At 41.3% G+C, this 16752-nt stretch overlaps 2 protein-coding genes across 4 annotated transcripts in view; one reads left to right on the top strand and one right to left on the bottom strand.

Annotated features, from left to right (window-relative positions):
• The window catches only part of hsph1 (heat shock 105/110 protein 1), a 57065-nt gene extending 56183 nt beyond the window's left edge, over positions 1–882 (bottom strand). For both annotated transcript variants that reach the window (XM_072262952.1, XM_072262953.1), the window contains exon 1: positions 619–882. In XM_072262952.1, the coding sequence (XP_072119053.1) occupies positions 619–725 (107 nt within the window). In that variant the 5' untranslated portion in view covers positions 726–882. The remainder of the gene's footprint in view (positions 1–618) is intronic.
• A 15158-nt stretch (positions 883–16040) lies between these two features.
• b3glcta (beta 3-glucosyltransferase a) overlaps positions 16041–16752 on the top strand; it is a 192895-nt gene continuing 192183 nt past the window's right edge. For both annotated transcript variants that reach the window (XR_011886565.1, XM_072262943.1), the window contains exon 1: positions 16041–16172. Coding sequence is in view for 1 of the 2 variants with exons in the window: in XM_072262943.1 (XP_072119044.1) it covers positions 16115–16172 (58 nt within the window). In the remaining variant the exon portion in view is untranslated. The remainder of the gene's footprint in view (positions 16173–16752) is intronic.

Here is a 16752-nt window from a genome sequence, read left to right as displayed (position 1 = left end):
TACTTTTGGATTTTAAACTTATCGGGCCCCATCTACGATGACAGCATCATCATTTGTTCCACATAACTTTTAGAAGGAATGAAATGCATATTCACTCGACAATTAATTCAGGATGTGAGAACAGATCTATCAGAAACCGGTGCATTCGATTGGAGCAACATCTCCCAGATGTTCGTTGATTTCTATCGAACACATTCTCAAAGTTTCCAGTATATTCTTGATGCATTTAAGCCACGAATTAAGTGAAAATTTAATTCTAATAAGGGTCGATGTTCTAACAGGGAGCTTTCGTTGACTCAGATTAAGTAAACATTTAAGACATCAGAGGGCTTTCAAAATCCCTCTGCATCATTTTAAACTTCAAGACCTTCCAGTGAACTTCCGAAACGTTGGTAGGGGAACACATTAAAACGGCATAAAATGTGGACTAAATAAAAATATTTCACTGAATTGAACATAATATTATAAATAAAAATAACCGGAGTACATTGTGTAAATCTGTTCGCACCATGAACCAATTTTAAAGAGATAGCTTAACATTCCAGCACATCTTCGCAAAGTTATTTTGCTTGATTTCCCTTAATTATTTAAAACTACATGTATTAATGCGTTACTTACGGGGTACATCTGTCGCTGTACTCATTGGCAATAGTCTCGATGCCCCCGGCTCTGGCGATGGCGATGTAACAATTTTGCATTCCAATATCAAACCCGACGACAGACATTTTTATCTACTGTCCCTGCCGAGTAACAAAAAAAACCTTATGCATCGACTACCAACAGCACAACTCGCTGTTGCTTCTCTAACACGCCAGCGTTGCTATGCGGGCTCCTGTAGTTTATATAGTCTCGGAAGAAACTTCCAGAAACTGTCAACACCGCTCGCTCGGATCGCCTGCCTACTTGGTCCGCATGCTCCAGACTTTTCACCCAATCACGTCGAGAGAACCACCCGGTTGTCCGCGATCACCATGACGACCACAGACGCTCTGACGTAGAAAGGAAGTTCGCGAGCTCACTGGAAGCTTCTACCACGCTGGGTGCAACAGTAGTTGAGTAATGTGTGACGTTTCGCAGCATAGGAACATTGATAAATAATTTAGAAACAGAAAATTCTAGACTTCTCGGGAAAGGGATCTACTTCCCCACTCCCATTTGATTTTCGGCATACAGAGACCAAATTTTAAAATAAACAGTGGGAATCCCTATTCCGTTTCTCTGCTTTTCCACTTTGAATGATTTAACTAGAGTCATGGAGCATTACAGCACGGAAACAGGCCCAGTGTCCTATCTAGACCATGGCCTGGTCCTGTCTGCCTGTACCAAAACCATAACCCTCTATACTTCGCATGTACCGTTTCAAACTTATCTGTGTTCCAGTTAAACCGCATCTACCACTTCTGCTGACAGCTCGCTCAACATTCGCATCACTCCGAACGAAGATGTTCCCCATTGTGTTATCCTTAAATATTTCATCTTTCATCCTAAGCCTACAGCCTCTAGTTCTAATTTCACCTAATCTAAGGGAGAAAAGCATACTTTTCGTCACCCTATATTAATAATTTTGCACACAAATTTCTCTCCTTACTCACAACACTCCGATGAATGAAGTCCTAATTTATTCAGCCTTCCCTCGGATCCTGGCAACATTCTTGTAAAATTTCTCTTTCAAGTTTATTGCTAACTTTCCTGTATTTAGGTGACCAAAACTGCACACAATACTCAAAATTTGGCCTGACCATGCTTTTACAAATTCATCATTACATCCCAACTCCATGTACTCAATCCCTAAATTTACAAAGGGCAATGCGCCAAAAAACCCCTAGTTATGACGATCTACCCTTGATGTTATTTTCAAGGAATGGATTTTTATTCCAAAGACACTGTTCTTCTGCATAATTTAGTGCCCTACCATTCACTGTGTATGTGTTACACTTACTGCATCAAATTGCATCTGCCATTTTTCAGCCCCATCTTCCCAAATGGTTCAAATTACTTTTCTGTCCACGATGTCCCCAAACTTGGTGTCACCCACAAATTTGCTGATTCAGTTTTTCACTATCTTCTACATCAAAATATCAATGAAAAACAACAAAAGACCTAGCACAGAACCCAGTGGTGTACCAATAACAACAGGATTCCATTCAGAGAGATAACCAACTACTATACTCTCTGGCCAAGCCAATGTTGTATCCTATTAACACATGCACAATGCTGGAGGAACTCAGCAGGCCAGGCAGCATCTATGGAAAAAAGTACAATTAACGTTTCAGGCTGAGACCCTTCCACAGGACACTACTTTTTTCCATAGATGCTGGTCGGCTTGCTGAGTTCCTCCAGTACTTTGTGTGTGTTGCTTGGATTTCCAGCATCTACAAATTTTCCGTTGTTGGTGGTTGAATTCTATTGACTACTTCATCCTGAATGCCAAGCGACTTAACCTTATGAACCAGCCTCCCATGTGGGACTTTGTCAAAGGCCCTGCTAAAGTCTATGTAGACAACGTTACCACCTTTCCATCATTAAGCTTCTCTGTAACCTCCTTGAAAAACTCAATAAGATTGGTTGAACATGGCCAGCCATGTACAAAACCATATTGACTATCCTTAATCAGGTCCTGTCTACCCAAATATTTATACATGGGTTCCCTTAGAGTACCTTCTTATAATGTAACCATGACAGACATCAGGCTCACTGGCCTAAAATTCCCAGCTCATTCTTAGAGCTTTTCTTAAACAATAAAACAACATTAACTAACCTCCAGTCCTCTGACACTTCACCTGAGGCTAAGGAAGTTCTAAGTATATCTGCCCTGTAATTTCTGGACCAAACTCCCACAAGGTCTGAGGGAACACCTTGTTAGTGTCTGGGGTTTTACCTACCCTAATTCACCTCAAGACAACAAATACCTCCTCTTCTGTAATCTGAATATAGTCCATGACCTCACTGCTCTTTTGCATCAATTCTATAGATCCTGTCTTTGTCTCCCTAATAAATACAGATGCCAAAAGCATCATTTAAGCTCTCACTCATCTCTTTTAGCTCCATGTATAAGTGACCACACTGATGTTCAAGAAGACCAGTTTTGTCCCTTGCCATTCTTTTGCTCTTAATACAGTCACAGAAGCCTTTGGGATTCTCTTTCACCTTGTCTGCCAAAGAAACCTCATGTCCTCCTTTAGCACTACTGATTTCCCTCTTAAGTGTTCTCTTGTATTGCATATATCATCTGCAAACTTGGTCATAAAGCCATCAATTCTGTCATCCAGAGCATTGACATGTCCCAAGTCCAACTGCTGTGGACTGGTCAGCAGCAGCCAACCAGAAAAGATCCTCTGAATTTCCACTCTTTGCCTTCTGTCAGTCAGCTCATCTCTATTCATGCTGGTATCTTTCCTATAATACCATGGGCTCTTATCTTGTTATCAGCCTCATGTGCAGCACCCTGTCAAAGCCATACTGAAAATACAAGAAAACAACATCCACAACTCTTGCTATGTAGACAATGCCACCTCACCCTACCCCATTGCATAACATGGCTGTAGAACCCGGGTTCATTTCTCGCTGCTGCCTGTAAGATGTTTAAACATTCTCTCCATGACTATGTGGGTTTCCTCTGGTCACTCTGATTTCCTCCCACAGTTTAAAGACGTACTGGTTGGTAGGTTAATTAGTAAATTGTCCTGTGATTAGGCTAGAATTAAATTGGGGAGTGCTGGGTGGTGTGGTTCAAAGGGCTTGGAGGGCCTATTCCAATTGTGGTGGAATATATATATATATATATATATATATATATATATATATATATATAAATTTATGTTAATTGGGGTAACGGTGGACACTGCTGCCTTTGTATAAACTTGTGTCATTCAAAGGGATCACTGTTGAATCACTCCTAATTAACATTTAAGGGATAGGTTGGGGGCATGCAATGAGTATTTGATAGGTGTTTTTTAATCCTTACAACATGGCAACAATGGCTCAGACTATCTACCTTCCGATGAGTCGCGTACCTCAATCTCACTTTATTTTAATCCCCATATGCTCCATCACTGAACTGTTGGAAAGGTTATTTTACAGAACCCGGCTCTCACTGTCCAATGGTGGAACAACTTTATTCTGCAGCCTTTCCCCAGACCTGTTGTGGAAATAGTACCATGCCTTATTGTATCCGTCAACAATTCCTCATGCATCCTGCCACTAGAATATGTTTGCAGGAAACCTCTTAAACTGGAAGGGCAACAAGTATTGGGTTGATCAGATTACTTCTTCCATAAAGTTGCTTCGAGCAGCTGTCAATGCTTGTTTCATTATGCAATTATATCTAAAACTAGACGGCATTGGCTTAATGTGAGAGGGGAGAGCTTTAAAAGATTAAGGGTGATTTTTTTTTCACTCAAATTGTAGTTGATATCTGGAACGGACTGCCAGAAGAGGAGGTAGAGGCATGAACAGTAGCAAGGCACCTGAACAGCTACTAAACAAGCAGTGGATAGAGACATATAGTATTAATGCAAACAAACAGGATGATAGATAGGCATGATAATCAGCATAGTTAGATCTGTTTCTATGCTATCATCGTCAACAGGTGCCATGCCCAGTTTGAGCTTTGACTGCCATGGCCCACACACTCCTGTTTCGGGTCAAGTGGATCAATTCATTGGTATTCATTTCCAGTTCTCTGGCTGCTGTCTCCATCATCATTTGTCCTTGTCTTCCTCTTGCTTTCTTCCCTTCAATCTTTCCCATAATTACCGTGCATTCTAACTCCTCTTTCATAATCACATGTCCAATGAAATTACGTTGCCTTTTCACGACCTCATACATTATTTCTCTTTTTGTGTTTGCTCTGTTCATGACAACCTCATTAGATATTCGTTTCGTCCATGATATTCTTTGTATCCTCCTCAAAAACCACATCTCTGCTGCTTCAATTCATTTCCTCATGTTACTAGATATTGTCCAACATTCTGAGCCATAACACATAACTGGATAAACATAACATTTCAGTACTCTGAGGCGGGTTGTCATGCCTAGTTTAGTATTGGTTCGTATACTCTTCATTCTCGTAAAGGTGTCTTTTGCCATCCCTATTCTTCTTTTGATGTCCAAGTCGCACCTGCCATCTGATCTCACCCAGCTTCCTAAGTAGCAAAAGTTCTTTTCTTGCTTTATGTCTTACCCATTTATTCTCAGCCTGCAGATAGGATTCTCCTTATTTTTTTGGATATCACCATACATTCTGTCTTTTTGCAATTGATAGATAGACTCATTTTTGCACTTTCTTCAACAATTATATCAATTGAGTTTTGTAGTTCTTCCTCTGTACTTGCAATTAGCACAGTGTCATCTGCATATCTGAAATTATTGATGTTTTCACCACCAACTTTGATTCCCAAGATGTCTCTTATTTTTTGTAATATTGTTTCAATGTACACATTAAATAAATCAGGGGAGAAAACACACCCTTGTCTAACGCCTCTCTTGATTTTCGTAAACTGACTCACTTCTCCATCTATTCTTACAGCGGCAGTTTGTTCCCAGTACAAATTTCTGATTAGGCGGAGGTCTTTTGAATCTAGATCTAGAGTTTTCTGTAATATTTCAAGTAACTTATTGTGCTTCACTTTATCAAATGCTTTTGTGTAGTCGATAAAACAAACAAACAAATCTTTTTGCACTTGATAGTATCCTTAACATCAATATTGCGTTTCTTGTACCTTTGTCTTTCACAAAACCACATTGTTCTTTGCCCATTTCGGCTCTTGTCATCAAAATTCTCAGAAGTATCTTGGTGATATGACTCATCAAACTTATGGTCCTATGTAATTCATATTCTATTGCTCCAGCTTTCTTAGGAAGAGTGATAAATACTGATTTTTTTCATCTCTTCTGGTATTATTCCAGTCTCATAGATGTCATTGATTAAATCAGTAAGTTTTTCAATTCCATAATCTTCAAGGGCAATAATTTGTTCTATTACTAATTCATCAGGACCTGCTGCCTTTCCTTTCTTCATCTTATTTATTGCATTATAAACTTCAGATTTTAAAATACTTGGACCTTCAATGTTTTTCTTAATTTCTGGTTTTTCACCTCGACCGTCTTCAAATAATTCCTGAATATACTCAGTCCATCTGTTCATAATCTCATCTTTTTCCATGATAATGGTACCGTCCTTTGCTTTCAAACATCCACCTGAAGAACAGAAGAGCTTTTTATCAGTGATATTCTTGATTTGTTGATGTAACCTTTTTGGATCAGTAATAGGGGTTCTTTCTATTTGCTCACATTCCTGGTTTAACCATTCTTCTTTGGCTTTTAGACATAAGCTTTTAACTTTTTTATCTAAGGACTTCTACTCTATAGGATTTGCTTTCTTCTGTCTCCTTTCTTCCATTAGATTTTTGATTTCATCTGTCGTCCTATACAGATCTATGTTTCTATGCTATACAGTTCTAAAACACACCATCTCACAGCCCAAATACACACTGTTCAGAACAAATTTACGAGAAGCTTGAGGCAAATTACTATCCATTAAATGTAGTTATCAATGCAGCTATATGGTACAATCTTCCCTTATATGGAATAGGCATTATATAGTATAGTTTTTCATTTTTATCAGCACAGTAGGTACAATATTACAGTCATTATTAATCTCCTTACTTATCATGGAAAATTATACCCTAAAATGTGTTACCATGACTTCTTTGCAGAGATCAAAGTGATATCAATTCAAACACGTATCTGTTACAGTCATGCATTTCAATCTCAAGCAACCATCCTATAAACTTGTAGCTATGTCCTCAATTTCTCACTGTTGGAAAAGTCTCAAGCTCTGCCCTGTTTCGATTCCTCGGGTTTTTATATTGTTAGAGTAATTCTGCCACTCATTCTTCGAAACTCCAAAGACTTTAGATCCAATGCACTGTCTGCTTATGTTGTGATAATCTTCTCATCCCAGGAATTAGCCTACAGAACTACCTACAGTGCCATTATATCTATATTTCTTAAGTGAAGCATCAAAATTGCACAGTACATCAGAGTTGTCATTACCAGTAGACTATACAATTGTAATCACACATCTCTCTTTTTACAAATCTCATAGTCTCTTGCAACCATCTTCAAAGTTCAAAGTAAATTTATTTTAAAGTACATATATGTCACCATATAGTATCCTGAGATTCATTTTCTTGTGGGCATTCGGAGTAAATACAAAAAACCCAATAGATTCAACGAAACTCGGCACACAACAAGACAAACAGCCAATGTGCAAATGACACCAAACTATGCAAATACAAAAAGAAAAATTACAATCAAAGTAATAATAATAACAAATAAATAAGCAATAAATATTGACAACATGATATGAAGAATCCTTGAAAGTGAGTCCATAGGTTGTGGGAACAGTTCAGTGTCGGGGTGAGTGAAGTTGAGTAAGTTATCTCCTCTGATTTAAGAGTCTGATGATTGAAGGGTAATAACTATTCCTAAACCCGTTGGTGTGGGTCCCAAGGCTCCGGTACCTCCTTCCTGATGGCAGCAGTGGATAAAGAAAATGTTTGGCATATCCCAATGGAGGTAAAACATGATCCATATAAATAGACAATAGACAATAGGTGCAGGAGTAGGCCATTCGGCTCTTCGAGCTAGCACCTCCATTCACTGTGATCATATCAGTATCCAGTTCCTGCCTTATCCCCATAACCTTTAATTCCACTATCTTTAAGAGCTCTATCCATTTCTTTTTTGAAAGCATCCAGAGACTTGGCCTCCACAGCCTTCTGGGGCAGAGCATTCCATATATCCACCACTCTCTGGGTGAAAAAGTTTTTCCTCAACTCCATTCTAAATGGCCTACCCCTTATTCTTAAACTGTGGCCTCTGGTTCTGGACTCACCCATCAGCGGGAACATGCTTCCTGCCTGCAGCATGTCCAATCCCTTAATAATCATATGTTTCAATAAGATCCCCTCTCAGCCTTCTAAATTCCAGAGTATACAAGCCCAGTCGCTTCAATCTTTCAACATATGACAGTCCCGCCATCCCGGGAATTAACCTTGTGAACCTACGCTGCACCTCCTCAATAGCAAGAATGTCCTTCCTCAAATTTGTAGACCAAAACTGCACACAGTACTCCAGACAACAGGAATTCTGCACATGCTGGAAATTCAAGCAACACACATCAAAGTTGCTGGTAAACGCAGCAGGCCAGGCAGCATCTATTGGAAGAGTTTCAGTCGACGTTTCAGGCCGAGACCCTTCATCAGGACTAACTGAAGGAAGAATTAGTAAGAGATTTGAAAGTGAGAGGGGGAGGGGGAGATCACAGTACTCCAGGTGTGGTCTCACCAGGGCCCTGTACAGCTGCAGAAGGACCTCTTTGCTCTTATCCTCAATTCCCCTTGTTATGAAGGCCAGCATGCCATTAGCTTTCTTCACTGCCTGCTGTACTTGCATGCTTGCTTTCAGCGACTGATGTACAAGAACACCTAGATCTCGTTGAGCTTCCCCTTTTCCTAACTTGACTCCATTTAGATAATAATCTGCTTTCCCATTCTTATTACCAAAGTGGATAACCTCACATTTATCCACATTAAACTGCATCTGCCATGCATCTGCCAACTCACCCAGCCTGTCCAAGTCACCCTGCAATCTCATAATATCCTCCTCACATTTCACACTGCCACCCAGCTTTGTGTCATCGGCAAATTTGCTAATGTTACTTTTAATTCCCTCATCTAAATCATTAATATATATTGTAAACAGCTGCGGCCCCAGCACTGAACCCTGCGGTACCCCACTGGTCACCGCCTACCATTCTGAAAGGAACCCGTTAATCGTTACTCTTTGTTTTCTGTCAGCCAGCCAATTTTCAATCCATGCCAGTACTCTGCCCCCAATACCATGTGCCCTAATTTTGCCCACTAATCTCCTATGTGGGACTTTATCAAAGGCTTTCTGAAAGTCCAGGTACACTACATCCACTGGCTCTCCCTTGTCCATTTTCATAGTTACATCCTCAAAAAATTCCAGAAGATTAGTCAAGCACGATTTCCCCTTCGTAAATCCATGCTGACTCGGACTAATCCTGTTACTACTATACAGATGTGTCGTAATTTCATCTCTTATAATTGACTCCAGCATCTTCCCCACCACCGACGTCAGGTTAACCGGTCTATAATTCCCTGTTTTCTCTCTTCCTCCCTTCTTGAAGAGAGGGACAACATTAGCCACCCTCCAATCCACAGGAACTGATCCTGAATCTATAGAACATTGGAAAATGATTACCAATGCGTCCACGATTTCTAAAGCCACCTCCTTAAGTACCCTGGGATGCAGACCATCAGGTCCCGGGGACTTATCAGCCTTCAGACCCAACAGCCTATCCAACACCATTTCCTGCCTAATATAAATTTCCTTCAATTCATCCATTACCCTAGGTCCTTTGGCCACTATTACATCTGGGAGATTGTTTGTGTCTTCCCTAGTGAAGACAGATCCGAAGTACCTGTTCAACTAGTTTGCCATTTCCTTGTTCCCCATAATAAATTCACCCGTTTCTGTCTTCAAGGGCCCAATTTTGGTCTTAACTATTTTTTTCCTTCTCACATACCTAAAGACACTTTTACTATCCTCCTTTATATACTTGGCAAGTTTACCTTCGTACCTCATTTTTTCTCCACATATTGCCTTTTTAGTTACCTTCTGTTGCTCTTTAAGGTTTCCCAATCCTCCGGCTTCCCACTCGTCTTTGCTAAGTTATACTTCTTCTCTTTTATTTTTATACGGTCCATTACTTCCCTTGTCAACCATGGCCTCCCCTTACCCCCCTTAGGATCTTTCTTCCTCTTTGGAATGAACTAATCCTGCACTTTCTGCATTATTCCCAGAAACACTTGCCATTGTTGTTCTACTGTCATCCCTGCTAGGGTATTGTTCCACCAAACGTTGGCCAGCTCCTCCCTCATAACACCATCATTCCCTTTGTTCAACTGTAATACTGACACTTCCGAGTTTCCCTTCTCCCTCTCAAATTGTAGATTAAAACTTATCATATTATGGTCACTACCTCCTAATGGCTCCTTTACCACGAGGTCCCTGATCAAATCCAGTTCATTGCACAACAACCTCGAGGTCCCTGATCAAATCCATTTCATTGCAAACACTAAATCTAGAATTGCGTTCTCTCTGGTAGGCTCCAGTACAAGCTGTTCTAAGAATCCATCTTGGAGGGACTCCACAAACTCCCTTTCTTGGGGTCCAGTACCAACCTGATTCCTCCAGTCTACCTGCATGTTGAAATCCCCCATAACAACTGTAGCATTACCTTTGCGATTTGCCAATTTTAACTCTTGATTCAACTTACACCCTACATCCAGACTGCTGTTTGGGGGCCTGTAGATAACTCCCATTAGGGTCTTTCTAAGAATTTCTCTGTTCTATCCATACTGTCTCTACGTCTCCTGATTCTATGTCCCCCCTCGCAAAGGACTGAATATCATTCCTCACCAACAGAGCCACCCCACCCTCTCTGCCCATCAGTCTGTCCTTTCAATAGGATGTATACCCTTGAATATTCATTTCCCAGGCCCTGTCCACTTGAAGCCATGTCTCTGTTATTCCCACAACATCATACTTACCAATTTCCAACTGTGCCTCAAGCTCATCCACTTTATTTCTTATACTCCGTGCATTCATATACAATACTTTTAATTCATTACTCCCCTCACCTCTCATATCAATTCCTATTTCACTTGGCCATGCTGTACGATCCCTTCTTGAGCTTTCTGCTCTGTTGATTCTGCTGTCTTTCTTAACTTTTCTTATTCTCACTTTCCCTTTATCTCCATCCTTATGTTTCCAGTTCGTCCCCTCCCCCATATTACTTAGTTTAAACACACCCGTGTTGCAGAGGCAAACCTGCCTGCCAGAATGCTGGTGCCCCGCTTATTAAGGTGCAACCCGTCCCTTTTGTACAATTCATCCTTACCCCGAAGCATACCCTAGTGGTCCAAGAACGTAAATCCTTGCTTCCTGCACCAGTTCCTCAGCCACACATTCAGATCCATTATCTCCCTGTTCTTGACCACTCCAGCACAGGGAACTGGAAGCAAACCAGAGATAACCACCCTGGAAGTCCTGCTTTTCAGCCTTCTTCCGAGTTCTCTGAAGTCACACAGTAGAATGTCTTTCCTCTTCTTCCCCACGTCATTTGTGCCGACATGCACCACCACTTCCGGATGTTCACCTTCACTCTTGAGGATTCCCTGCAATCGGTCCGTGACATCCTGGATCCCAGCACCAGGGAGGCAACATACCATCCTTAAATCTTGCCTGTTGCCACAGAAACCCCTTTCTGTACCTCTCACTATGGAATCCCCTCCTACCACGGCTCTGCCTCAGCGCCAATTGTGGACTCGCAGACCGGTCCGCCTCTCAGACTGGCACTGTCTTCTGTCCCGACAGCTTCCAAGAGGGAGAACCTGTTTACGAGAGGCACATTTCCCGGGGTCTCCTGTACTTCAAGCATCCTTTCCTTGCTCATCGTCGTCCTCCTTCTCTCTTCCTGTATCCTGGGTGTAACGACCTCACTGTAGGTCCTGTCCAGAAAACTCTCGTTCTCCCAGATGAACCTAACGTCATCCAGTTGCCTCTCCAGTGTTGCAACACCGTCCTTCAGAAGCTGAATCTGGACACATTTTCCGCAGATGTAGGATCCAGAGGCACCATCAGTGTCCCTGACCTCCCACATCATGCATGCAGCACACTGAATCAGCCTAGCGGTCATCTCTTCTCCACTGCTCACCCCCTCCAACTGTGGCGTAGTCTCCTCTCTCAGCATTATTGTCTGTTTGTTTTATTTAACTAGCTCTGTAAACAAGATAATAGCTGTTCTGCAAACCAGCTATATTTCTGTAATAATCTATATGCTAATTTATCAAATTAATTTGGAAGTAAAATGATGCAAAATCAGTCAGACTTCTTTTGTTCAGAAAGTTGCTTACATTCTAAGTAGAGCTACGAGGGGTGATTGATAAGTTTGTAGCCTAAGGTAGAAGGAGTCAATTTTAGAAAACCTAGCACATTTATTTTTCAACATAGTCCCTTCCTACATTTACACACAGAGTTCAGCGGTCGTGGAGCATACAGATCCTGGACCTCCAGAAAGTGTCCTCAGCTGGGTGATTGATAAGTTAGTGGCCTGAGGGAGAAGAAGATGAGTTATACAGCTCTCGTTACATGCACATGCAGATCAACTCTTTGAGTGATTATGCAGAAAGTTTGAAGTTAATAACTCATCTCCTTCTACCTTAGGCCACGAACCTATCAATCACCCCTGATGAGTTATTAGCTGATGAGTTATTAACTTCAAACTTTCTGCATGATCACTCAAAGGGTTGACCTGCATGTGTGTGTAACGAGAGCTGTATAACTCATCTTCTTCTACCTTAGGCTACAAACTTATCAATCACCTCTGCTGTGGGCACTTTCTGGAGGTCCAAGATCCGTATGCTCCACGACTGCTGGACTAAGTGTGTAAATGTAGGAGGGGACTATGTTGAAAAATAAATGTGCTAGGTTTTCTAAAATTGACTCCTTCTACCTTAGGCCACAAACCTATCCTATCCACAACCCCTCCTAAATTAATTAAGTGAGACGGAAATAATGTTGCCAAATGCTATTTTAGATATGCCTGATAATTGTCAAAATAGTCTTTAGATCACATATAACATGCTGTGTGGTGTCTTGAAATAGCTTCCCTCTTAAAAGCATTAAATAAGATGATGAAAATTTGTAGCATGTTATCAAATGTGGAGTAAGAAAGAGATCCAATGTTTCAGATCAATGACATTTCAACTTGCTTGGGAGACATGTAGGTCAACAAGCAAAATAAAATAGGAAAATAGATCTGTAATTTGTATAGTCTAAAATTCGGAGCTGTATTTTACATAACATTAATCATTAATTGAATGAAAAGATACTTGAAGATCAAGACCCCAGGCTCGGCACAAAACGTATGGCCTATCCTGTAGCAGTAATCCCTACCCTCCCATGTACTCCTGGTCTACAGGGTCTCAAGCATTTCAGGGCATTGAAAAATACTACTACTGCGAAAACAAAAGAGGGTAGGGATGGTAGGGCTCTGGGGATTGCTGTAGAACAGAGGGATCTAGAAGTACATGGTTCCCTAAAGAGGAGTCACAGGTAGACAGTGTGGTGATGAAGGCTTTTGGCTCACTGCATTTATCCGTCAGGACATTGAGTACAGAAGTTGTACAAGACATTGCTGAGGCGGCATTTGAAATATTACATTCAAGGGTGCAGAGGAGATTTACAAAAATGCTGCTAGGACTTGAGGAATTGAGTTATGAACAGAGGGATTTTTTCACTGAAGCATAGCAGAATTATGGTCAAGATGGAGTTATACTGCAGTCTCTCAAGATTGTGGCTCAGACTTAGTTGTTCTTTTAAGATCATATAGATGATTTTGGAGTAGAAAGTTAGGGATCAGGTTAGTGTCTAGGGACAGGAATGTGGGTAAGTTAGAAGTCAGATTAGGATTTAGTGACAGAAATGTGGAGGAGATGGAAGTCATGACTCAACTCCACACTCTGTGTTTGTAGTCCAGCAATGTGGACATGGGGATGTAGGTTATCTGGCGTCTAGGCATCTGCTCCTCTCTTGAAGGCCAGCGACGTGGTCAGGTGATGAAGGACATCAGTTTTGTCCAGGTCATTGGATCCCAGGATCAGATATTTGGGTGAGCAGGAGACACAAGAAGACCCAAAGTTCAGACCAGGAATTCGGGGTCCTGTCATTGGCTAGATCAGGGTCAATATCAAAGATTGAAGCCCAAAGGTCGAAATCCAATGTCCGAAGCCTGGAGTGTGGAGGCAGAGGACTGTCCATGTATGTGGGAGGGAGAAATATTTTGATATTTTGTTGCTTGTGTCTGTTTTGTTGTGTTCTGTGTTGTTCTGCTGTGTGTTCTGTATTGTTCTGCATAGTATGTTCGTACTGGAATATGTTATGACACTTGTGGGCTAACTGCCGCATTAGGTGTGCTGGTTGTTAACACAAATGATGTTTCACTGTATGTTTCTATGTACATATGATAAATAAATCTGAATCTGAATGAGGGGTGATCTTACAGAGGTATATAGTAATGAGGGTGAATGTGCAGTCATTTTCCCAGGGTTGAGAAGATTAAGAAACAGATGGCAGTAGTTCAAGGTGAAGGAGAAGGGGAGTTACCACAGGAAGAGGTTGATGCAGAAACTGACAGGTTTAAAGGGATTTGGCCAAATGTAAGTAAATGGGACTACTTTAGATGGGAGTCTTGGTTGTTATGAACAAATTGGGCCATAGGACCTGTTTCTGCACTCTATGTTTTATGATGGTATGGTGTTTCCACAAAATTGTACAAATTTCCTGAAAGGGTGAGCTGACCAACATTGTTCTCTCCCAGGTCAACATCTTCAGCATTAAAACTTGTTATTACAGTCAGCCATATTAGACAGGCTACATCATTTCTCTCCTTACCTTGTCGGACCACACCTGACTTGAACTCCAAACCAAAATAATTCTTAATGAAAAGCAAAGAAAACTTTAGAAGCTGGTAATCTCAAATACAAACAGAAAACTGAAACAAAGCTCACCAAGGTCATCAACATCTGGGAAAGAGTAACAACTAATGATTCAGGTCTAGGACACCCCAACAGAACCACCTTGATGAGGCCACACAGTTGCAGCAAATTTACATGTGATCCCAGAAGGCAGCACTCACCACCTTCTGCAGTACCTAGAAATGGACAATAAGTGCAAGCTTTGTCACTGACAATCCACATTCGAAGAATCAAAATCAGAATGAGAATCAGCTTTATTATCACTGACATATGTAAGGAAATTTATTGTTTTGCTGCAGCAGTACATTGCAATTATATAAAAAATACTGTAAGTTACAATAATAAATAGAACAAAAAGACAGCAAAATATTGAGCTACTGTTCATGGATTCATGGACTATTCAGAAATCTGATGGTGGAGGGGAAGAAGCTGTTCCTAAACGTAGAGAGTGCATCTTCAAGCTCTTAATCTTCCACCCTGATGGCAGTAATGAGAAGAGGGCATGATTTGGATGGCGAGGGTCCCAATAATGGATGACACCTTCTTGAGGTGCTGCCTTTTGAAGATGTCCTTGATGGTGGGGAGGCTATTGCCCATGATGGAGCTGGCTGAGTCTACTACCCTTTGCAGCTTTTTCCAGTCCTATGCACTGGAGCCTCCATATTTGTGATGCAACCAGTCAGAATGCTCACCATAGTGTATCTGTAGAAATTTACTAGAGCCTTTGGTGACATACCACATCTCCTCAAACTCCTAATGAAGTACACCCAATGGCATGCCTTCTTCACGATTGCATCTATATTTTCAACCCAGGATAGATCCTCTGAGATATTGACACCCAGGAACTTGGTGCTGCTCACACTTTCCACTGTTGACCCCTTGATGAGGACAGATGTGTGTTCTCCCAATTTCCCTTCTTGAAGTCCACAATAAATTCCTTGGTCTCACTTGAGTGCAAGGTTAAGAATAAAGACAAAAAACAGCTACATACCTCACTGCAATGAATTTCACCTCTTCTACACATCCACACATGGTGAAAAACCTAATAAGGCCAAATTCTAAAATCAATCAATAAATAAATAAACTATAGATTCAAAACCTTTGATTCAGTGGACGTGGAATTAGGACAATTCCAAGGGCTACTGAGCAGGAGTTACCACGGAAACACGTATATAAACAAGCACACAGACACAGCATTATTTTGGAGTTAGTTTTCCAGGTTGTTTTCTATTGCAATACGAAGTGCCTTAAGCAAGGGAATTGTGAAGTAACCATATTTTATCTGCTAATGTATAATTTATATAGATATATTGATGTAAAATATAATTGTCATTGAATGCAGTGTGTAGGCCGGATTGCTCAGACTCTTGAGGGCGCTGTTATGCTTTGGCTTGTAGATTTGTCGTGACCCGCTTGTGGCGGGTTACTGAAATCGTGGACGCACTCCGTACTAATTGCTGTTTCAACACCGCTTGTTGCCGGAGATGCTGACAGATAGTTGTTTGCCGCTGGCTGTACGTGCGCAGTTCACCGTTGTCCTCCGTAAGTGCCGCCTTTGGTGCAAAACAGCTGAACAGATATACAAAATAAAGGAAATCGCAGAGACTGAGCGACTGTAATCTGTTTTTATGAAACATCAGGAGGCTGGAATGCACTGCTGCAGTTTTAAGGAATCAAACTTCAGCCGATTTATTGGGCCCAAGGATGTGGCTGTTAGCACCGAGGCCTGAGTCCAGCCTCGGAGTTTGTGTTTGAGACTTGGGCATTTCCCACTTCCACTCCCACCTCCCTCCACCCCATCTCTCTCTCTCTCTCTCTCTCTCTCTCACTCCCTGTCTCTGTCTCTTGTTCGGGGCCTGAAAACCAAAGCAATGGAGAAAATGGGTTAAACGAGGACATCAGCATGACCCTGGTCCAGTTTATGTTGTTAGTCGCACCATTGACTGCGCCCGGTGTAGTGTTACTGCAATCGCTGGTGCCCAGTATTGGAAACACTTTGCAATTGTGGTTCCTGCCCTAACTGTTAAATAGTCTTCAGCTGATGAAATATTGCGAACATTTTTGTTCCGCCGAGTTTTGTTCTATAACGTGAATGCATATTATAGAGTTTAGTAAGATCTAA

The sequence above is a fragment of the Mobula birostris genome, chromosome 7 (genome assembly GCF_030028105.1).
Source record: "Mobula birostris isolate sMobBir1 chromosome 7, sMobBir1.hap1, whole genome shotgun sequence".
Lineage (NCBI taxonomy): Eukaryota > Metazoa > Chordata > Chondrichthyes > Myliobatiformes > Myliobatidae > Mobula > Mobula birostris.
Note: the sequence above shows the minus strand (reverse complement) of the source record. Positions and strands in the feature narration are given on the sequence as shown.